General features: G+C 30.7%; 2 protein-coding genes across 2 annotated transcripts; both read right to left on the reverse strand.

The window, feature by feature from the left end:
• Positions 1-868: 868 nt before the first annotated feature.
• LOC108328679 (polygalacturonase) lies at positions 869-5,107 on the reverse strand. The gene is made up of 9 exons (XM_017562571.2): positions 4,751-5,107; positions 4,533-4,658; positions 2,810-2,977; positions 2,663-2,683; positions 2,341-2,548; positions 1,966-2,047; positions 1,754-1,862; positions 1,556-1,675; positions 869-1,477 (listed from the first exon to the last, which is right to left on the reverse strand). The coding sequence occupies exons 1-9, from the start codon at positions 5,018-5,020 to the stop codon at positions 1,241-1,243; spliced, it is 1,341 nt and encodes a 446-aa protein (XP_017418060.1). The 5' UTR covers positions 5,021-5,107; the 3' UTR covers positions 869-1,240.
• Positions 5,108-17,550: 12,443 nt separating this feature from the next.
• Positions 17,551-22,872, reverse strand: LOC108329570 (probable galactinol--sucrose galactosyltransferase 2). The gene is made up of 14 exons (XM_017563831.2): positions 22,681-22,872; positions 21,589-21,796; positions 21,104-21,345; positions 20,694-20,784; positions 20,544-20,592; positions 20,365-20,456; positions 20,151-20,258; positions 19,867-19,989; positions 19,217-19,769; positions 19,031-19,098; positions 18,796-18,930; positions 18,492-18,709; positions 18,308-18,396; positions 17,551-18,226 (listed from the first exon to the last, which is right to left on the reverse strand). The coding sequence occupies exons 2-14, from the start codon at positions 21,777-21,779 to the stop codon at positions 17,864-17,866; spliced, it is 2,322 nt and encodes a 773-aa protein (XP_017419320.1). The 5' UTR covers positions 21,780-21,796; positions 22,681-22,872; the 3' UTR covers positions 17,551-17,863.
• Between the last annotated feature and the right edge of the window lie 673 nt (positions 22,873-23,545).

Genomic DNA, 23,545 nt, shown 5'->3' on the forward strand with positions numbered 1-23,545 from the left:
GATAGTAAGTTAGATGATTAAAAGTTAAAGTTTCCAAAATATTATTTCTAGAAGCTTTATGAAGTATAACTTCCATTTAACAAGTCATGCACTTTGATCCTTAAACCGAAAGAAAAAAAAAGTAGCGTGGTTTCTAAACTTTACAACGCGTGTTTTCTATTTTTCTTTTTAAACTCAAACAAAAATTGTGGCACTCAACTCAATGCATTGATTAGTTCTTTTTATCAAATCTTTGTTAGAAAAAATTCACTATGTCCTTTTCAGTTTAAAATTTGGATTTGAAACTAATCATGATTTTTATACAGAATTTTGGTCGCAGGATGATGAAAAAATAATATAAAAAACCTGTACGTTATCCTAGAGAAAATAATTTATTAGATTGGGCGAGGCTTTCGTCGCTCACTCCTTTGATTTAAAAAATAATTTTTATATTTTTTAATTATAAAACGTACTTTCCCTTTTATTTTTAAATATTCGGGTAGCAAAAACATTGTTTTTACTATACAAACTTTTAACAGTAAGAAACAAATTAAAAATATTTTTTTTTATAAATTACATGTATTATTCAACAGAGACAACCATATTCGAGTTGTCTAGAATTAGTGAGTGATACAATATTCTTTCCAAATACTTAACTGTCTATTAAAAAAATTCAATCTCAAATTACTGATTAAATTAAAGTAATTTCATTCTTTCTTTTTTCGCAAATCTCTCCAAATTCATAAAATAACTATTCTCGTTTAAGCCTCTTCAAACTTCTCTCAAAAGTTCATATGAATAAATTTAATGTTATTTAAAATTTTCACGATAAATAAAGGTTGACTAACAAATAAAAGTAATCTTTAATGAATCCATAGAGAATAAAGAATAAAAAATGAGAGAACAATTGTTTCTCTAAAATCTGACATGAATAGTAGGGCAAGACAATTTTTTACTAATCAGAGATGAAGCCATAAGCAATTTGGGTTTGATATTGTCAATCTGGATTTTACAATGGGCCTAAGAGAGCTTCTTTATGCACCTCTGTAATTGTTTTCCTCTACCTATATAAAATAATGTCTATTTTTTTAATTATCTAATTCAAAAGCCAATTTTTATTCTTAAAAATGAATTTTCAGATTGCAGAATTCAGAAGTTAAAAATAACTTCCAAATTGTGTCATCCAAAAATTAAATGACTTATATTTATTTATTTATGTACGTGTTGTATTATTCATATATACGAGAAGTATGTAAAAATTTCATTCTTTACTGCAACGAGGCTTAACGTGTCCTATATAAGATAACTTATCAACATTGTTACACAGAGCCTCAGCATCATCTCCTCCTTCACATGCAAGGTCTATGTTCTGCAATTTTATCTTCTGGCACGGAAATTTCTCACTGCAGTCAAACTTCACAGCTACTTCAGAAGCACTTGTACCACTGATGTTCTCGTACACCACATTCTTGATTTCTACAGCGGATTTCTCCGAGCCCTATGTATAATCATTCGTGAATAATAATGATATATGTCAATTTGTTTCAACATTAGCAAAAGTGTTGTTTATGTTTACCGCTTTTTGGCATGGCCTTTTTTTCTTGTCACAGTAATTCTGATTTATTATTATGGGGTTGGTCACATTGTTCATCTCAATGTTCTGAAACTTGATGTCACTAGCACTTCCTGAACCTCCCTGCATATAGGGTTGACCCAAAAGATTGTGATGACTTTCTTTTTTAGCACATATATACAAGTTCAAATTATTTTTTACCTGCCATGTCTTGATTCTAACTCCATTTTTGGTTCCAAAAATCTTGGCTCCGTTCACTTTTATTCCTGAAACAACGTCCTTGGATTTTCCTGCACCTAAGCTTCCGATACTGAAACAGCCCACCATTGCAAATAAAATAATTAATACAGAATAACATATGGAAAGTTTGTAATAGTATTTTAAGAGATACTTGTTGATGTGATGCTAATTACCTGATACCATGCCCCGGTCCACATGTAATGTTTGTAGCTTCTACATTTTTAGATCCATGTACAATAGATATACAATCATCACCTGAAATAATAATGATAATGATATCTATGAAAAAAGATATATACAAAATTTTACAGTCAACATTTAATGTGAAATGATTTATTCTGGTTTTACATTTGAGATTTTAATTGCCACCATTTGGTTTGAGAATGATAAGCATTTGTCGTTTATTTTATTTGTAATTATAAATATGTTATTTTATTTCTTACTTATATATTTTTGAGAAAAATTATAAAAGATCAGATATTGCTTTTTATATGAAAATAAAAAAGAAAACGTTTGCTCAAATGAAATATTTGTATCATCTGGGATACCAGTTCCAATGACAGAATCTGAGATTTGGATGTTTTTTGTTTTCGTGACATGAATCCCATCGGTGTTGGGGCTGTCCTCTGGTGCATTCACGTTAAGGCCAGAAACCTTAACATTCTCGGAGTCTTGGAATGAAACGTGGATTTGTTGAGCATTTTCTATGTTCAAGTTCTCAACTGTCAAGTCCTCACAACTATCGAAAGTCAGAGCCTACAAAAACAAAAATAATTAAATCATCGTTAATTTAGCTAACATAGTATATTATATGCTTTATATTAATTTCAATCCAATTTCCTTGATAGTCTTTGACAAAGCTACACATACTGTTGGAGCATCCTTGCAAGGCTGCAAAAGAAAGCAGAAAAATATATAAATCAATATTCTTTTGAATATAATATTAACACAACACATAGATAGTATTGTTATATAATAACTGAATAAAATAATATTGGACTTATCGTAATATCTTACTTGCTTTTTGTTCTTTTTGCATGAGTTTTCCCACCATACTTTGCCATTTCCATCGAGGGTTCCACCACCATAAACATACAGGTTCTTAATTTTGTCAAACACAAGCCAATGTCTGCTGTCTTCGTCGTAATCTGATGGATCATCTGCTGCTTCAAGTGTTCCAGAAATCTGAAAATTTACATCAGTAGTTCATTTTTGTTAAGAGAAGTCACTGATATAGATACTGACTAACTAATAAATTTTTTGGGTTTTTTCACGTGGACAAATTTGAAAAACATTTTACATAGGCAAAATTTTTAAAAGTTAAGTTTTTAGGCCGGTCGTAGAGTGTCCATATTCAAATGAAGAAATTGTGCTCCTTTCATGACTTCATCCTAAGATATGAGTCAAAGGTGAAATTGTACATCCTAAAATAATTTGAAGTCCTGGTAATCGATTACCAAGCCTTGTAATCAATTATAAAAGACTGAACTGGTGCAGAAAAGACACGAGTTTACCTATAATTGACAAAAAAATATCTGGTAATGTTACTAGAGGATTTTAGTGTTAAAACAAAGTTTTATTTATTTATTTTGTGGGTTATGTTTGTTAATTTGTATATAACTAATAATTATTACAATTTTCATTTAAATATAATAATAGAAATATTAATTTGTATATAATTAGTAATTATTACCATTTCGATTTAAATGTAATAATAGAAATGTTAATTTGTATATAATTAATAATTATTACAGTTTCCATTTAGATTTATATAAACTATTATATCGATAGAAATTTTATATTTTATATCATATTTGATTTTATTTCAAACATAACAATTTAACATAAGATAGTAAAAAGTAACTTTACAACAATTAGAGAGTCTTACACATTCTTAATATGAAACATTACGAATAATATAAAAATTAAAATATATATCTATTTCTTATTTTTTTTTTTTCGTCTATGTAACTTGAGGATTTGATATCTTGTATTGTTTAATAGAGATATTCGTCTCCCAACTCTTACTAAACAATACGAGGGTATCAAATCATGGAGTTACATAATCAAACAAAGAAAAATAAAAAATAGATGTATATTTAAATTTTTAAGTCATTTATAATGTTCCATGTTAAAAATGTTTAAGACTTCTCTAATTGTTGTAATGATACTTTTTTATCTTATGTTAAATTGTTATGTTTGAAATAAAATCAAATATTATATAAATATAAAATTTCTATTAATAATTGTTTATAGAAATTTAAATGAAAACTGTAATAATTACTAATTATATAAAAATTAACATTTCTATTATTACATTTAAATGAAAATTGTAATAATTACTAATTATATACAAATTAACATTTCTTTTATATTTAAATAAAAATTGTAATAATTACTAATTACATGCAATTTAACAACATAGCCCACATAACAAAAAAACTCCTTGTAATAACACTAAAACTCTTTGATAATCAATTATTAGAAAGCTTTGTCTATTTCAGATGAAGTCATGTCTTCTCTGTACGAGTTTAGCTTTCTGTAATCGATTACAAAACAAATCCTGAAATCGTTTTAGGGATGCGCGACTTCACTTCTCACTCATGTGTCAGAGTGAATTCATTTATAAATTTTTCCTATATCTGTAAAATTCTTTTCAAATTTGTCTACAATACAATTCTTTTTTTGCATTATAAACGAAGCATAAATGAGGAGAAAGCGTAATTTCAGTGTAAGTAACCTGGACTTCAATGTTAGGTTTGCAAGGGCCAGAGAATCTTATTGGTTTGAGAAGATAATTGTCCTTAGGCACCACAAGAATTGCTTCCCCAGAATCACATACCTCATCCCAAGCCTTTTTGAAAGCCTGAAATATCCCACATCCAATTATGAATAATAGACACTGTGCAAGCTAAAAGGAAGAAGAAGAAGAAGAAAAACTTTGTTTTGTTGAAGTACCTCTGAGTCATCAGTATCACCATTCCTCTTAGCTCCATAATCATTGACATTAACCTTTTTAAGGGAGCCACGCTTCTCAAACCTGTTTAAGCTCAAAACATTTGCGCTTTGCTTGTTGAAGTTCTTGAATAATGTCCCACCATCATCAACGGAAGGTGAATGATGAACATATATACTGGTGAGTGGGTCCTCTTGCAAGCTGCCATAACAAAAAACAAAAGAAATGATGAAAATGGTGAAGGAGAAGAGGAGGTGTTTGAGGAGGGCCATTATTGTCTATTATTATATCAGAAAAATAGAAGACAATAGATATATTGTTCTTTCAAAGGTTTTGAGACTGTTGTTTTGATGAGAATGGTTTTGGTAGCTTGGTGTGTGGAAGTACGAGTTAAGGGAGCTTGTGTATTTATAGACAAAAGAAATTAAAGAAATAAAATTAAGGAAAAAAAAGATGTTGATATGTTATGCATATATACCAGATTCATACGAAAGGATCAGTCCCTAACCTTTCACTTTTTCTCCATACTTGTATCGAAATGTTCACGTACGACTTTCACATTAATATACTATACACATGCCTTTATGCCCTAAAAATATAAATATTTCGTAAATATTACCGTATTCATACCAAAGGATTATCCGTAATCTTTGACTTTTTTCTCATACTCATAAAAAATGTTCATCTACGAGTTTCTCATTAATATATTATGCACATGTAATGTATATCATGTGTTTCTTTCTTTTTTTTTAGTCCTTCTTATTCTAATTTTAATGTAAATTTAAGAATTCTTTATAATGTGTTTAGAGAAAAAAGATTAATTAATCACTATAATCAGTTTAGATATTAATTTATAAATAAAAAATTATTGATATATAAATTGAGTTGTTGATTGATCACTAAATTGGTATTAATCAAAGAAATTAATGTCTACAAACATGTATATGAAGTACATAATTTAATAAAATAAGATTGAATGAAGTAAATAAATTGAAATAATTATAAAAAAAAAAGTTTCAAATTAATAATGCAACAGCTTCATATAATACATGTAGAGGTTTATTAGATTAGATAGTTACAGCATGGTGGTCATACGTAATGTTTGTTAGCTTATATAGTTACAACAAGATAACTTCTCTTTATATAAGACTTTGAATTTGATTTTTTTTTATATTGAGAAAAAGGTTCTAAAATAGTTTAAGCTAATCAAGTTAAACAATTATATATTTCGATTTGTGCTTGGCTATTTAATTTTGAAAAATTATACTTTCACACCACATAAAACAACATACATTCACTTTATAACCTATTCTAATGATAAAATAATTTATATTAAAATGTAAAAAGATATAATTAAAATATTAATATGAAGTTGTCGTTGTCAAGTGATTACATTCTTTTTGAGTGTCAACATATTATCTCTCTATAATTAGAGCATGTTTCAAGACAACACAAATTCAAAGTTTTTTCCCTCTCTATAATTCCTGTCATCCTTCCTTTAGCAGATCAACGTCTTTAACAAAATTCTATATATTTTGGAAAATTCCTAAGAATTACGAAAAACCTAGTAATTCATCATTCATATGAAAATATCCAACACCCCACACATTGCGTATTAAAAGAAAACATAATGAGTGCTGGCATTGAAATGCTTAAATATTCCAGTGTATTTTCTCCTAGTAATCATTTTCGGTTTTAAACTATTAACATGGTTGCGTGAGCTTGAATCTTTTATGCATGATTATTCTTTTAATTCTGAAGTAGATAACATTGTACACCATTGACATTGAATATTTAGGTACACGATCGTGACATTAATTACAGTTAATACTTGAATGATTGTATTTCTGGAAATTTTCTTTGTTTGATGATCATATGAAAGTAGCATATATGGTGATGATTGTGAAGTATACAGCCCAACACACAAACGCTTGTCACAACGAGGAATATGGGTTTTTGAGACACGCATGTACCTCAAACGTGTAATCTATGGTTTCCTTCTAGCAATGGTATATTTGTTAGCATTGTTATCACAAGACAGCTTTAGTTGTCGTAAAATGCTTAAGATGGTTTTGGAGTAGAAGACATTTCATTTTGAAACTTAGCATTAACTTATTGTGGCTAAAGGTTTCCTTAGCTTTTGTCACTATATTCATGTCATGATGAAATGCTAGACCTCCCTGAAACTCCATCTCTCTTGTATTCAACGGATAAATATATAAGCAAAAATGGTTAATTTTCATTATGGTAAAACCGCCTTAACAACTATATGCATGTGCATGATAGGGTTTGTAATTAGTAAGAATTATTCAACAAGTAACCCATCTATCAGAAGGGATTAAGCATGTTAACTAAATCTGGTCATCTAAATAGATTTTTATGATTTTTATTCAACTTCAATATTTTCTAATCTTAATTTTACTTTCATTTAGAAGGGAGTTGGCTTCAGTTTGAGAACGACCTTCGTTTATCTCTATTCTTGAATTTACCTCGCACCATTTATATATACGATTTTACATCATTATTAGAAATATAAATTAATCAATTAATTTTATAATAACTGAATAATTAAAATTATAATGATATTTGAAGTTTCTAGGTATACAGGATTATTATCTTTTAATTTTTTATACGCAAACTATTATCTACTAAATTATTATAATCTTTTGTTTGGCGTTTTTTCTTAATCGACTACAGTCTCATAAGAATCAATAATAAAGTCAAGTAAATTTAATATAATTTTTGTACATAAATTACTAGTTATATGTGAGATTTTGTGATTATTTTATAATGAGATGAATTTTAGAAAAGAGTCAAACGTTCATATAATGTGCTAATATATATCTTTTTCACAAATCAATGATAAACAATGCAACTGGTTCTAAAAAAGAGAATCGTATTAAGAAAAGAGACCTGCGGTTTGATTAAAAAAAACTTTTGCTTTTAATATTATCTATCGACAAACAATAATTAATATATTTATTATTTGCAATTTGATTTATATAAAAGCCTAAATTAAGGAGTGTTACCTCTACCAAAGAGATAATGATTTATTTGGACAATAGGGCTTCATAATGTAGATGGAGGAATTTTGTTGGTTGCATGAGATGGTAATCATGATTTTGTTTTTTGATAGAAAACCTCTAAGTATGGAGCACACGATAAGATGTTATCGTAACGTACATCACCAGCTTATTTACCATATCTTTGGCAGCATAACTGAGTAAGAACTTGAAGTTGATCGTTCACAAAGTTCGGTTAGATATCTTTTCAATTACATGCTTTCTAATTATTGTATATATGTGTTATTTTCGTAAATTAATTCTAAATTGTTCGTTACAAATGGTGTGTTTATCATCCTAAGTTTGCAAACAAACTAAAAGATGGGTTTTAAAGACGTCTTTTTCTTCACAATAAGATAGTCATCGAATAAAGTTATTGATGAAATTCAAAGTGCATTTTTAGAAGTCAGAAATGTTTTAGAAAGTGCTTTATTATTAGAATGAGGTATTAGATGAGGCCAAGAACGAAGAGTTGAATTTTTAAAGTGGACAACAAAAGTATGTTATTGTATATAATGGAACTTGTTTTATATGAAAAAGAAATGTTTGAGATTTTGTAAAAAGGAAGTCCCAATAAGAAATTTAGTGTGAAGAGAAGTTTGAGACAAGATGACAAGAAGATCATTTAGCTCTTCTTTTATTCATAATAATAGGAATTGAGTGAATTGATGATGGAAATAATAAAGTATGGACTTTAAGTAAGTAGATGTAAAAAAGTTAGTAGCATATTAAAAATCTTAAGGTTTTATATTAAAGATGATGTTAATTCTTTATGTGAATTTGACTTGTGTTATGTCTATTTAATGAATTTTTTAGAAAAATTTATTATAAATAAATATGTATTTTTCAAAGCATTGAGAATAAAAATGAGAATATGAATATCTTACAAAATCTTCGTTTTGCGGTGATGTTAACAAAGATAATGTAACAATTTATAAAGAGCATTATGAGAAGCTTCAAATTATGCGAAGACTAACAATTAAACACTAAAAAACAACTTTGGCGCATATGGTTTGGAGGTTATTAATATAATATGTCCATCTTCATAATTATTAAGGCACCTCTAGAAACTTGTAAACTCCACCTTCATCTTGATATGCTCAACAAAGTTTAAAATGCTTAATGAAATTAAACTTTTGCAAAACTCAAGAACATATCTCACATCAATTTAGTTATGACATCTATTGTTCTTATTTTTGTTACATAATTTAGACCATCTTCTTTGAAAACTTCTCTTTGTTTCTTTTATTATTTCAAGATAGTTTCTTTATATGAATTGGTAATTTTTTTTTTTCAATCCTCAAGATTGTAAAGTCATTTTCACTTCCTTCATGGATAATGAACTTTTAACAAAAATTTGTGTCTAGAAATTTATCATAAACTTTTGACAAACAATTTCAAAGAAGAACAACTTGATCATTGCCACTGTAACACATATATTTTTTAAAGTAAAAACATTTTAATTAGAATTATTAATATGTTTGCAATAACCTTCTTACATGTTGATGACTTGGATTCCAAGACCAATCATGGACCCATCACTCGAAGCATGACTAGAAAGCACCAACATGATTTGGAAGAGTTAAACTTAGAAGGACAAGTCCTATTCATCCGTTTTGAGTGGAAGTCAGGAGCCCAATTAGATGATCCAGAATGGGCCAAACCAGCACAAGGGAAAGGATAGAAGAGATCAAGAGAAGATGAAATAAATCATGGCAACATGGCAGATTTGATTTAGCACATGTATTTCGTGTTGCTTCTAGATTTCAGCATTTCTTCTTTGCTTTGCCACGTGGATTGTGATCCACAATATTTTGATTTCATCAGCACCGTACAAAGCTAGGTGAATATCCTATAAATTCACCTTAGGTCACTTGTAAAAATCACTTTTGATGATTAATGAGTTTTACTTTGCTGAAGCATTTTCCAGCACCCGAAACTCTGCCAAAAGTCACCCAAATGATCTTTCCCTCTCCATCTAGCTTCCTTCCAGTGGAAGGCCGTCTGAGCTAGTTCTTCCCCTTCACCTAGAGCTCTTCAAACATCACCGTCACCATTAATTTCACCCCTACACCACTGCTGCTAAATCACTAGCACCTGCCTCCGCTGCCTCTGGTTTGGATTCTCGCATGGAGCGACTCATCACATGTGGTGTATAATTATTTCTTCAAATGAGAGTATTGTGCAAAGACTTTGTCATTTATACGCTACAAGAAAGTCATTAATTATTGACAAAATTTGTCGGTAGTAGACAAAATTTGTCAATAATAACAAAAATATGTCACTAATTCTAGTTTACCGATAGACTATCGATGATAAAAAAAATTCGTTGGTAAAATATTCATTGATAAATTTAACTAACAAATCAAAAAGTGTGTCAGAAATTATTAAATGCCAAAAATCCATCAGTATATATTATATAGATTAAGTTGAGTGGATGCTATGACTAGATATCATCTCATCCTCTTCCCATTGTGCCGCTACTGATCTATGTACTTCATTCATTGTCTTGAAAGTGCTCTTTAAATGTAATTCTAGGTCTATTCCTAGCACTTAAAGCCTAAGATCATGAAATTTCAATATGATCTCTTAGTGATTGTGATACGATCCTATATAAAAAAAAACAATCTCTTCTAAATTTGAATCCTCAATTAGTACAAACAAAAATAAATTAGGAAAGAATGCAAAATTAAGATAGAGATGAGGACACTACAATCTAGCATATTGATGAGTCAATAAAGATTCATCACAAATATTTCCATCTTTGATAAGAACCAAAGTAAGAGGATGCCATAATTTAGTAGATTGATGAGTCAATGAAGATTCGCCACAAAGAAGTCCATCTTTGATAAAAATCAGAGTTCTATGACAAGAATAAAGAGAATCCTCTCTTACTGAATTCAAAATTCATATATTGACCAACTAAGGTGCCTACATGTGTATTTGGTATTCCTATATATAAGCACAAATGTTTAAGCTACTTAAAAAACCCTAAAAAAAAGCCCAAAACATTAGGCCCAAAAATAACTTAAAAATTTAAAGAAAACTACAAATACTTTTAATTGCCTTAACTATTCTATAAATGTGCTTTAAGCTATAATTTTCATGTCTTTTGAATTCTAATATTCATGGGGCATTGTGTTTGCTCTTTGATATTGTCATATGTTCTTTGAATTGCAATTACTTTTCCTCAATCTCTTCTTCTATAGGATCAAAGGATAACACCATATCAAATTGCTTAAATGAATTATTTACATTAAGATCAGGACTTCATAACCACCTAGAGCCTTAGATCGTATCTAAAAGTAGAATGATAATTAGTTGGACTACAACTTGGAACGACTTCCTACACAATCCCAAGTTAGTGAAATTAAACGAGTGATCAATTCATCCAACAACAAGCATAAACTAATTCACAAGTAGATTAAATGAAAATATAGATAAATATCCAAGAAGTAAAAGTATAAAGAGTTATAATTGATTACATCCAACTTCAACATGATAGAGTTCAACTACTCATAGAATATTGCAATGCAATCCCAACATCATCTAGACATAATATTTATAATGAAAACATTTCTCTCAAGCCTCCAACATTGTATGTCTACACTACTACTACATATTTAGTTCTCCACTCAATACCTAAAATGAGAACATGATGTTTGTATTTATAAATTGTCAATGGTGGTGTTCAACACTAGCTTTGACACTTAGCCACAAAGGTTTCATTCCATATCTTTCCAAATTGTTTCTTAAGACTTAAGCGATAAGTTACATTTTAGATCTTTCTAAAGGTGGGTGTTTTGAGATTTTCTCTTTAGAAGGGTTTCCTTAACTGCCTTTTTGGTGCTTAACACCATTTCTACCACTTAGCTGCATCAATCAAAATTTACCTCATTTTTATCACTCAACTGCAACAATCACAATTTACCCAGAATTGCATGATTCTAATCCAATTTCTTTGTTTTTTCACTTTAACTCTATTATGATCCTTAAATTTGAAAAACAAGGTGAATTAAACAAAATTTTAAAAAAAAATAAAAACAAGATAAATGCTAAAATTATTTTAAAATTTACTTAATTTAGACACTTATCAAAAGTTCAACTTATTATGACAATTACCTATATTACTTGATATAAAAAAATGTAATTAAACTTTATAATTGTCATAATAAATGAATATTTTTAATTTTTTTTTTAGTTTTTTCTCCATTTATAGCAGTATTGTTACCTATATATAACAACAAATACAATTCAAATACAAAATAATTTCATTGACTTACTTTATAAAAAAATATTATCCAAAAAAAAGACTAAATCTATCAAATTATATATATATATAAAATAATTCTACAACTTAAGAATTTATCTATGCATTCTAAAAAAACTAAAATGTATACATAAATAAGTCCATTATGTTCTAATATATAGAAGATATCACTATCATCATTATTGTCACTTTCAACATTATCGTTACTTTCAACATTATCGTTGTTCAAAAGAAAGATAGATGAAAAAAAACTCATTCAAAAATACATTTTATATCTTGTGAAAAATTCTTTCCATGAAACATATTTCATCAAAATATATTTTTAGAAAATGGTTTAATATATGCATTTAGAAAAGTTTATTTTGAAAATTTTATTCTAAAAAATTTGTTCCATAATGCATTTTATGCATTTTGAAAAATTTATTTTAGAAATTCTGTTCTGAAAACCTTAGTTCGAAAATTTGATTTTGAAAATTTTAAAAACTTGTTCTAAATTTTTTTCTAAAATATATAATCTAGAAATCACTTTTAGGATGGGTAAAATAGTTATTTTGAAAATTTGGAGGTTCAAGAATAAATTGTGAGGTTGCAGGAAATAAAAGCCCATATCTATCGATATATTGGGCCTCGTGTTCGTGGAGGAACTATATAACTTCTTTTGGCATTATAGAAATTTCTTATCGGTAAAATGAATAATTATATAATTAAAAATAAAAAGTTGAATAACCAGATGGGAGAGTTTTTACAAAGTCAGATTTCTTTTTTACCCTTTTCTAAAGTTTTATAAAAATAACTTTCCAAACATTTTTATAATCACTTGTGATATTAGAGAGATGCATAATATTGTAGTTATCCAAAATCTGATAATTTATTGTATGTTTACACATGTAACTTTTCGAAGGATAATTTAATTTTATAGAGAATTTAAAGTTGATATAATATTTTATCTGGATATAAAATTTTGAAAGAAATTAACATTATAAATATTTATGATATAATTTAATTTTTTAAAATTAAATACTTTAAATATAATTTAAAAAGTAAGTTTACGAGGTTTTTCATATTTTTTTCATCTTTCAAATTTATCTATTTTTCTTCACATTTTTTTAATGGAGATAGTGTTGATTCAAGTTCAAATATTCCCGATTCGACGGTTTTTTTATTAATATTAACGGAATTTTTCCATGTAAAAGTGAACCATAATTATATTTTGTTAATGATAGTTAAATTTATTATTTTATTAAGATATGTCAATGTTACCTATAAATTAATATTATATTGATTCTTCATCAACCTTATGGTATTTTCTCTTAACTTAAATTTGGATAATTTGTAATTGGTGTTAATTAGAATTGTTTTTCTTCCAAAACATTGATCATAATTTAAGTTAAGTGTAGATAAAATGTATCTTTTTTTTTCTTAGACAAATTCCAAATTTCATTGTCTCCTCACTTATTCTCGTCTCAAATTTCGAGAATAGTAAATTCTCATTGTCAAACGAACCCTCTGCATTTTTTCACAATTTATCTCCCAATATTTACTAAATCAGGATGTTATTAAAAAACAAGAAAACCATGTATTGATATTTGTCTACTTTTTGTGGCTGTGTTCATAAATTTTAATAATATAATTTTCAGAAAATAGAATTGGTTAAACAAAAGTTTTTTTTATAAATGATAAAAATTATTAATATGTGAAATATTTTGAGATGATAGGAATGGAGAAAGTTGTCCAAAGCAATTAAATAAATGGTTTTAGTCTTATCTAGTTGTAATTTAAACCAAAAAAAATGATACCGTAATTAAAATAGTTGTAATATATAGAAACTTCTGTCAAATAAATTTATCTAAAAACATTTAATCACGTTGGTAGTTGGTAGGATACCTAAAAGACTTTAACTAACTATAGATGAAAGCCACGAAGACCGACATTTTTTTGGCAGGAAAAAATCTCACGAATCCACGAAAAATTTATAAAGATATTGGGCTAACCTTTCCTTTGTCAGCTACGGCGAATAGAAAGAACTTTAAATGAAAACTGAAATTCCAAGGAAAGAATGAAGAATTTGTAAAAGATATTGGGAAAGAAAGGATGGAATTATAGGAGAAACCACTGTTGTAGTTAGTATCTCTCGTGAGTTTCACTGCACTGATGAAATAAAGTAAAATATATAATTATTAAAATAATAACAAAATTGAATTTATACATTTATTTCAAACTATAAAATAGGTTAAAAAATATACATTTAAGTCCAGCAGTTAATATTTTAAAAAAAATTATATTAATGATGCATAGAATAAATTTTGGAAGATATTACTTTGGAATGTGAGATGTTAAATAATATCTACTCTATGTCTTATTTAGTTCTTTTCAAGCAAATTAATTTTGTACAAAATATTCACATAATGTAGTTTCAGAACCATAATAGGTTGGTTTACTTTTAAAATAATAAAAAAAAAAGCGAAGGAATATATTTTTCAGCTTTAGATAGATATAACTTCCATAAATTTATATAATTTTTTATTTATACCAAATATTTTATGTATTGTGGAGAAATTCTTTAAACATAATTAATTTTAAAATTTATATATATGTTTTTCTACCTTCCCTAAAGGGGAAGTCTTTTTTTACTCGTTTGAGCCCAGTCACCAAATATTTATACCAAATATTTTATGTATTGTGGAGAAATTCTTTAAACATAATTAATTTTAAAATTTATATATATGTTTTTCTACCTCCCCTAAAGGGGAAGTCTTTTTTTACTCGTTTGAGCCCAGTCACCAGACCTGAACCATTGGCTCCGATACAATTTGTTGGGAGGTTCAACATACACACCAAAAGGCCTCATGGAGTTGCTTTTGGTATCACTCCGAAAAGCCTCTAATGGAAGTATCTTATGTGTATATAAACTCATGTCCATCTCTTGTTTTATCTGATGTGAGACTTTGTTTGTACCAAACATGTTCTACCATTTTTAAATATGTTTTATGACTCTACCCCACGCATTTTTTGCTCGAAATTGGTAAAAAGATTTGACAATATTCTAAGAGTAGAGATGTGAGCATAAGATTGATGACAATGAGATGAAGGGTAAGTATAAAAAATATTAGGGAAATGCTAATAGAATTAATATCTCATTATTGATTATTGTTGTGCTTGACCCTAAGAGTAAATTGGATTTTGTTAATTACTTCATTGACTACCTATTCCGATTGTAAATCACTGACTAGGGTCATTAAAGTTTTTGAATACTTTGATGGAAGAAATATTTTTTCTATAGTAGTCACTATTTTTATAGTAGTCATATCAAAAATTCTGAGACAATCTGCTTGGTTTACAAATACATGGTGTGGAGTCACTCAATAATGTGTGTTTGTGTAGTTCATGAGCATGAGGAGGGAGAATGGGAGGCTTGTGATTGCAGATTTTTCTTCGAAGATGTCAAGGTTGAAGGTGGTAGGAGAGAATCTGAGTGAAGAAGAGTAAGCTTCTTGTGTGAAGGATTTGTATCAAAACATTGAGGATGAACTTGATTTTGAATTGTTTCTTAAGGTGAGTTTTATTTTGTCATTTTCATTTGCTAATCATCTTTTCAGGGTTATGGATCTTGTGGCTTCTTTTTGAATTCTGTATCTGCACTTTGCATCGCCTTATTCCCTTTTGTTTTTTTTATCTGGATCCATCTGTTTTCATGGTTTCGAATCTTAAATCTATTCAATATCACTGAAATAGTAAAAAAAAGAAAGAAAATTTACTTTGAACTAACGTTTTCTGTTGCGTCAAATTCTGATCCAACTGGAATAATGATGCAAATGATGACAGTTCTACTTGAAATTCCAAACTTTTTCAAATTCTAGACCTGGAAGTAATCCAAAGATTGCCCCAACTTTCCTCAAGGCAGCTACAACCACATTGCTTCACACAATTAGTGAATCTGAGAAAGCATCATATATAACACATAAATCACTATCTTGCAAAGGATGAGTTCCTTAAGAAATGTCTTCCTATTGACCGTTCAACCAGTGAGCTCTTTGAAATTGCAAAAGATGGTGTTCTTCTTTTTGGTACTGCACATATTCCCACTTGCTTTACCAGTTTAATTGTCCATGGAAATTTTGTTTTTACAGTCAATTTCAATGATGCTAAACATAGACAATTTCAATTTATGATATGCTACACTATTTTACAGTCTAGCCCTCTATTTTTTGCAGTGTTACATAGAAAAAGGAACATTATGATGATTCATTATTAAATCTATTTTATTACATTGGATTCAGAAATTTTCTTCATAATTAGATTTAATCTCATTTGACATAATTCTGGTTTACTAGCTAGCATAATCTATGTTCACTTTATATTCATGTTCTCCGGGTCTATATGAAATGAAGTTTTCTTGAATTAAAGAGCTTAGAAATTCTTTTAAGAGAACCCGTAGATAATAATGACAAGTTGTGTGTGATGTTTGCCAACTGAAAAGCAAGATGCATGTGAAAAAAATAGGGTCAAGATTTATCTGTTTGATAAGTGAGTTGATCAAGATTTTTGGATATAACAGCTACTTCAAGGAATAAGACTAGATTGCTATCATAAGTCAGAAAAATAGTGTAACTGAATTTGCTTTGCATCAAACTGCACTGTAGTTTACTGTATTACAGTGAACTAAAATATAGTTCATTGAACTACCTTGCATTATAAGTTAACTAATAGTTCAATTCAATTATTTAATATATTTATTTTGAAAACAGAACTGTTTTATAGTTAATTATAAACTTTTATAGTATAATGTAATATAGTACACTTTGTCCATTCCTAATTCTTATATTTATTGTTGATAAAAGTGATTTTCCTATTAATATTTTTATGATTATTTATTTATTAATGTAGGCTAAAACTATTTTTAAATCATTTTGCTTGAGAATCCTATTAATTAAAATTAACGAGATACTTTTTTAAAGAACATCAGCTATTTTATCAATATCTATAGAAATTATTTTTCATAGACATCATAAATGTTGTGTGGACATATTTTTGTAATCAAAATATTATATCCAAATAAAAAATTCAAAACTTAATAAATTTGAATTGTGTTATTTCAATAAAATATTTAAATTTCTTGAAAATTAAAAAAAATCTATTGAAATAAAAATTTAAAAAATAAAAAAATAAAATATTTAAACGCCTTGAAATGTAAAAGCAAATTATCTAAAAAGTTGAAATGGAAGTATTTGCTACACAACCTTCCATCTTAGCATTTTTCTGGGCAAGGTAAGAACTAGTTGAAGTTGATGGTACACTCACAAAGTTTGATTAGATTTACCTTTTCAATTCGCGTACTTCTTCATCATTATTGCGTATTGTTTTAGCGCATTGAATTCTAGATTACTGCTTATATTATTATTGTGCACGCAAACACAAATCATTGAGATATCATCCAAATTCACCTTTTAAATCTGTTACTGACATCCTTAACTGACATAAAACTCGAACAGATGTGAACTTTTTATTCAGAGGAAAAAAACATGGGACATCCTTGATGGAATCATTATGTGTTCCTCTCTCCCACTGATGAAATGCTACTCTCAACTACATGCATTAAATTACAACAAAAGCACTTCCCTACTACAACATAGCTACTCTACAACTCAGTTCTTATGATCAACTTATTTTTTGGTATTTCACCACCCCCATGTCTCCAACAATTCCCTCAATGAGTCAATGCTAACTACAGCAACACCCTTTTCCTGACACGGCATTTCATCAAACATCAGGTCTTCAAAAAAGACTCAAACTTGGATCTCTATTGCCCATCTATACATCTCCTCTTGAGGAACTGGGATGGAGAAGGTTGCCAACCCACTCTCTGACTCATAGTTGAAGTCTGTTTCAGAGCCATCTACTACACACTTCACTGGGCGTTGAGAGGAGTAAACTCCAAACCTGCCTCTTCCCCTGACTCTAAGAGAAACAGTTGCTGCTGCTGCTCGGTTAGGACTCAGAGAACAGGTTAATTCTGATAACACCTCACCATCAAACAGTTCTGGTTTGTTGTTAGAGGCTCTGTGAATTTCAACCAGCTCCACAGCTCCTCCAGTGTTGAACATATCAAGTAGCCCTATCGCTGCAAATGAAATACCTGGTGCTATTTCCTGTTCAATAAAACAATAGTAGTTAAGTTAAGCATCCGTCAAAGTCAGACAGAAAATCTAAAGCTAATAGTGGATCCTCACATGGATTGGACAGAAATGGAAAAGTTCAAACTCAAGAACTTTCAGTGTCACCGGAACAGAAACCCCCTTTGATAGCCGAATCACCTCACCTGAAATTTGGAAATAGTTATTTCATCTTGTTTTACACGTACTTTGTATATATTAAAACTGATGGTAAGGGAATGACAGAGTAAATTAATAGTACCTGATCTGTAAGCATAAACAATAGTCTCTCCAAGCCATTCAGGACCTGCTACTTGGGTGATAAGGTCAACATCAGAGGCACAGACAGAGCCAGTTAGTGTACCGGGAGATGTATCATGGATGCGAGTTTTCTTCTCTAACTTGCACCACCCAGCACCTTGGCAGTTAAATACACCAACAACTCCAGAACATTTGTTCATGTTCCAGATTTTGAGCAAGCTGAAAATTGTAGTTTATTAAATGAGTCACCAATTCATGTCTATGGAACATAGCCTTATAAAGAAGGAAGATTTAAATAAACAAACCTAGTCCCATCTCTGGCTGGATCAACAAACAGAGAATCACGAGTTGGCCTCCCTGGTAATTGTGCTCGGAGAACCGAACCATCAGGAAGAACCAGCTTCTTAAGAAGATCAAAATTGTGGTTGCCTGGCTTGTCACTGGAAAAGCATCATAAAAAAATTAAAAAAACGCATAACAATGGTGCCAATTTCATGTAATGAAAAGATGTGCAAGTGCAATGAATGAACATCACTATACCTCACATAAATTGGACATCCACCAATTGCACGAGCTGCAGCATGATATTCTGCTGCAGGATGTAAACTCTGAAATCACAAAGATCTTTTTGTTAACAAGAATATTTATAGCTCGTGAAAATTTCCCAAGGAAAAAAGAGGGCAGAGGGTAAAATATCAATTAAGATAAATGCACATTTCTACTCACATGAAACATGTCCCAATCTGGTTGCATGAATTCTCCAAGGAAAAGTGAGTTGTATGCAACAGAAGAAATATGGATGGTGTGGGAAGCAGGATCACGAGGGTAGAAATCATCAGAGGCTCTCACAACAGCAGTCTGCTTGGAACTGTAAAGGCCGTCAGTGTTGTGACACATGCAAGCAATGCATCCATTCTCAGTGAAGTTACGACTAATGGAAGCCTCAAGGGCGTGATGATAGCTTCGTGTAAGAGAGACTCTTCCACCATGTCCAGCACCAAGGGTCTCAATAATGTTCTGCACATCAACCTTCACTCCATCCACTCCACAAGAAGCCAAGTAAGCATGAAGCTCATTGTAGAAGTTGAAAACCTTCTTTGGGTGCACTAGGCCTAGGCCATGTACGGCCAAGCTGTCCATGACAATGTCTGGTTGGTTTCCAAGCACACCTGGTGACTGCACTGGATATGCCAAGGCAGTGTCATAATGCTCCATGCCAGTTGCTGCTGGTTTCACTCCACCCCAATAACCAGCTAGTGCATGCCATACATAAACATTTCTGTTCATGAACAGAGGAACCAATCAATAATTCAGAAACTTGATTAGGCAAGCTACTTAAACAATATTGAAAAGGATTAAAAGATCCATGATCATACTTCACGTTGTGATGCTGCTTTACTCCTTCTACTAAATGCTTCAGACCTGATGTCTGCTCATTGTTGTGTGTTTTCTTGTGAAATTTAGTATTCTCTCTAATACCAGTCAGCCTAGTAGCAAACCTGCAATCATCATGGTTTTTAGTGATTTAATCAGATAAATTACAAAAATAACAATTGGTCTTCTCTTGAACATTAGATTAGGACTTTATAATTGAGATAGGTATTGAATTAAGAAAAATGTCACTAATTAGTAATTAATTACAGAAACAGAGAAATCTTACTGTGCCCCTTCTTGTACAACACAGTCAACCTCATTTTGTTTACTTTCAATCTCTTGCCAGCCATCATCTATGATTAGGAACCGTGGTGGTGTAGCTCCCGCAGATAGACTGTAATCATATTGAACAAATTTCAGTGTTCTATAAACATCATCTTCAAAATTCATCTTTTCTTCAGTTAATGAGAAACATGTACTCAATTTCTCTTACTAATTACCTTTTCAGGCCTTCCTCAACACCCTCAGCTGTGACATCAGTATAGAAAGCATCCCATGTGCACCAACCAAACCAGTCAAGAAAAGACGGCAACTGCATAAAACCAACAATAAAAGGTTAAAAAGATTCGTTATGTATTAGCTTGGCATAATAGCTAGAGCCATGAGAAAAGGGTCTTACCTTTTTCTTCTCACGGTGAAGAAAAGTTTGCATGTGTTTTTCCACAGCCCTAGAAAGAACAAGAGAAGGAATCAGTAAATATAATTGTCAGCATACACTTATTTTTTTTGTAATCAATTTAGATGGAAAACACAAACGGGGGTGCCTTACTTCACTGCTTGATTGATGACTTCAAAGGGGTTGGTCCCAGCATGCATGTAAACTAGGTGAAGGCCTTGATCAGTCTCAACAGCGTTATCCCCTGCAAAACCATACCACATACCAAAAAGAAAAGGGTCGTTTCGGTTCTTTGGGACGCCATGCTATATATACATATTCTCCAAAGGACCAAAGCTATAAACTCCATTTGTTTGATTCAATTGATTGACTCATCGAGAGAAGTTTATGCAGCTCAATTCAATCCACAAATGACAGCTCCACCCCTTAAAAGTATGGCTGAAGGGAAGGGAAGGAACTGAATTAACAGCAGCTATGGCACTAAACTATGTTATGACACGACGGAAGACTTCCATGTAGCCTTTCACCACCAAACCATTTTGCATGGCCAAGAGTTTACTCACCACTCTCGAGGCAAATCTCTATCTCGTTCTTGTCATTGCCTTGAAGAACAGCTCGGAATGGACCTTCGAGAAGAGGAAGAAAGACAGTGTAGATGATTGGAGAATTCTCTCCATCCACTTCACTCTCTTTGCTCTCAATCAGCATGAACTGTGTCTCCAGTGGAACATCCCTCCCACATGTTCCCATTCTCTGAGTCATCCACCATAACTTGAACCGGAAGCAACACATGAACCGGAGCTCCCTATTCCAAGATTATATCAGAAATGAGAAATTAGAAATCACCAATTCATGTAATGTCAAAGCCTACACTTATGGTTACAGATCCAAACACACATCCAGTTTAACTTGCTACTGTCAAATTTTCTACGCTTATATATACTTGAGCAAATTATAACAATTTCGTTACTTTCTCTGACAACTGAAAATAGAACATGTTGGATGTGATATAGACTACATGTGAAGTGAGGAAAAAACAAGAACTTACTCCAAGACACCCATCGGAAAGACATGGAGACTTTTGCTGTGAGAAGCAGTAGCACCAACAAAAGCACCAGTCACTAGGCCACTTCCAGATCCTGGAGTCAGCACAATGTTGTCCGGTACTCCGGTTAATATGGTCTTGCCATGAACAACCAATTTCTTATCGTTGACGGAGATCTTAGGAGTGACAGTCATTTTCGAACACTTCACAACTGTATGACCAAATCGAAACAACACACAGATTATTATATTATCAAAATTAAAATTCACTGCATCTCAACAAAATTTACAAATATTCAATTATTAAGACTCCAAAAACTACAAAATACCACATAAGCTGATTTTTTATGTACATTATCATGATACTTAACTCAGTCTAAAATTGTTAAGGAGTTTCGTATTATAGACCTAGGGGCTTATGACGATGGTGATGGATGCTAAAGGTTAAGCACATGTTAGATAGACAGCGACGTGGTTCACGGAATGGAGGAATCCACATAGGGAACTGCGTTGGTGTTGTCTTTAGTACCGTCATCTTTTTAACCTATACCCCAAAAGTTGGAAGAAAATTAACAAGCAAACTCTAAAATGAACCTACAAAAATATGGTCCTTCCTTTTTTTTATCTTTGTCGTTTAGTGCAATCATGCTTTGTTGCTATACTTCTCCCTAACTCTGGTCTCACTATTGGTTAATGAAAATCGACGACATATTAAAAAACCAGGAGAAGTTAGAACATAGCAAAAGCTAAAACCAAACTTCATCTGAAATAGAATTTTATAATTAATCGGTGCAGTTTCTTTTTCTTCCTTTTAGGAAAGCTGAGTTGCAACAAAAGAAAATAGCATCAGAAATCATCTGGGAGTACTGCCTAACAGTGTAGTTTCCGCAAGACACGAGGGCAGTTTTGTCAACGAAAAAAAAGACAACTTTAACAGAATCTAGAGAGATCTAGCGTGACCCCGACGTTGTACTTGGTCTCCTCCGAAATAGTAAAAGAAAATCTTAATTTCCAACGCGCGATCCAAAGCAAGATTTTATAAATCTCCTCCAAGTAAAATTACAGTTACTGCTACGCAACGAAAAACTGAACTCACCAAAGTTACCGTCAGGAGAAGGTGATAATGAAGGAAGAGTTAACTTAAGAATTTGGAGAAGAGAAAAAGTGTTATTCTATTCCTGGAGGAGAATGTCCTCCAATGGAAGAAGGTGGAGGAACGAAGAAACACACTCAGCACAGGGCTGAAGATTGATCACTAGCTTCTCAAATTTTGGTGCGAGATATTGGATGAACACAGAGGAAGGTGGCTTTTATAGCGTGGCGGAGGCTTGGTGTGCATTCCGATTCCGACACGTGGAGTGTTGTGAGACGTTGGATCAAGACGTGGTGACGTGATTGTGACTTGATGTAGAAAGAAGGAAGATCATTGTGATGATAATGGCGGCCGAAAAAGACGTCGATGATTACGTGGACACATGTGATTGTGAAGTGTTGAATGAAGCTGGATTCTTGGAACATTGAATTGATCTAGATAATTCTGAGATAAATACGCTAATTCTTTGAGGAAAATCAGAATAGTTTTTTTGTCGAAAATATCAATTGCATGTAATGTTCTGGCAAAATACAATAGTTTTTTTTTGCAAGAGCAAACTATTAAACATGTTTTAAATTATTGTTCTACCTCCCAATGGCCAAATAACTATTCCTTTTTGCATATTATGGAGTGCGTCAAGAAGGTGATAAATTTTAGTTTAAATTATTATAAACCAAATTAAACTTTTTTTTTTCAAAAAAGAGAGTTTAATATAAAATAAATTTGAACAAGTGAGATTTTATACCGATTATTGGTAAGAGCTAATTTGGTTAGCGAGAGGGAAAGGAAATTGCACGCAAAACTATGGGGTAAGTTTAAATAGGTGGGAAGTAGTGTTATAATTGAGTGAAATTATAAACATGTTGGA

Source organism: Vigna angularis, chromosome 2 (genome assembly GCF_016808095.1).
Source record: "Vigna angularis cultivar LongXiaoDou No.4 chromosome 2, ASM1680809v1, whole genome shotgun sequence".
Taxonomy (NCBI): Eukaryota; Viridiplantae; Streptophyta; class Magnoliopsida; order Fabales; family Fabaceae; genus Vigna; species Vigna angularis.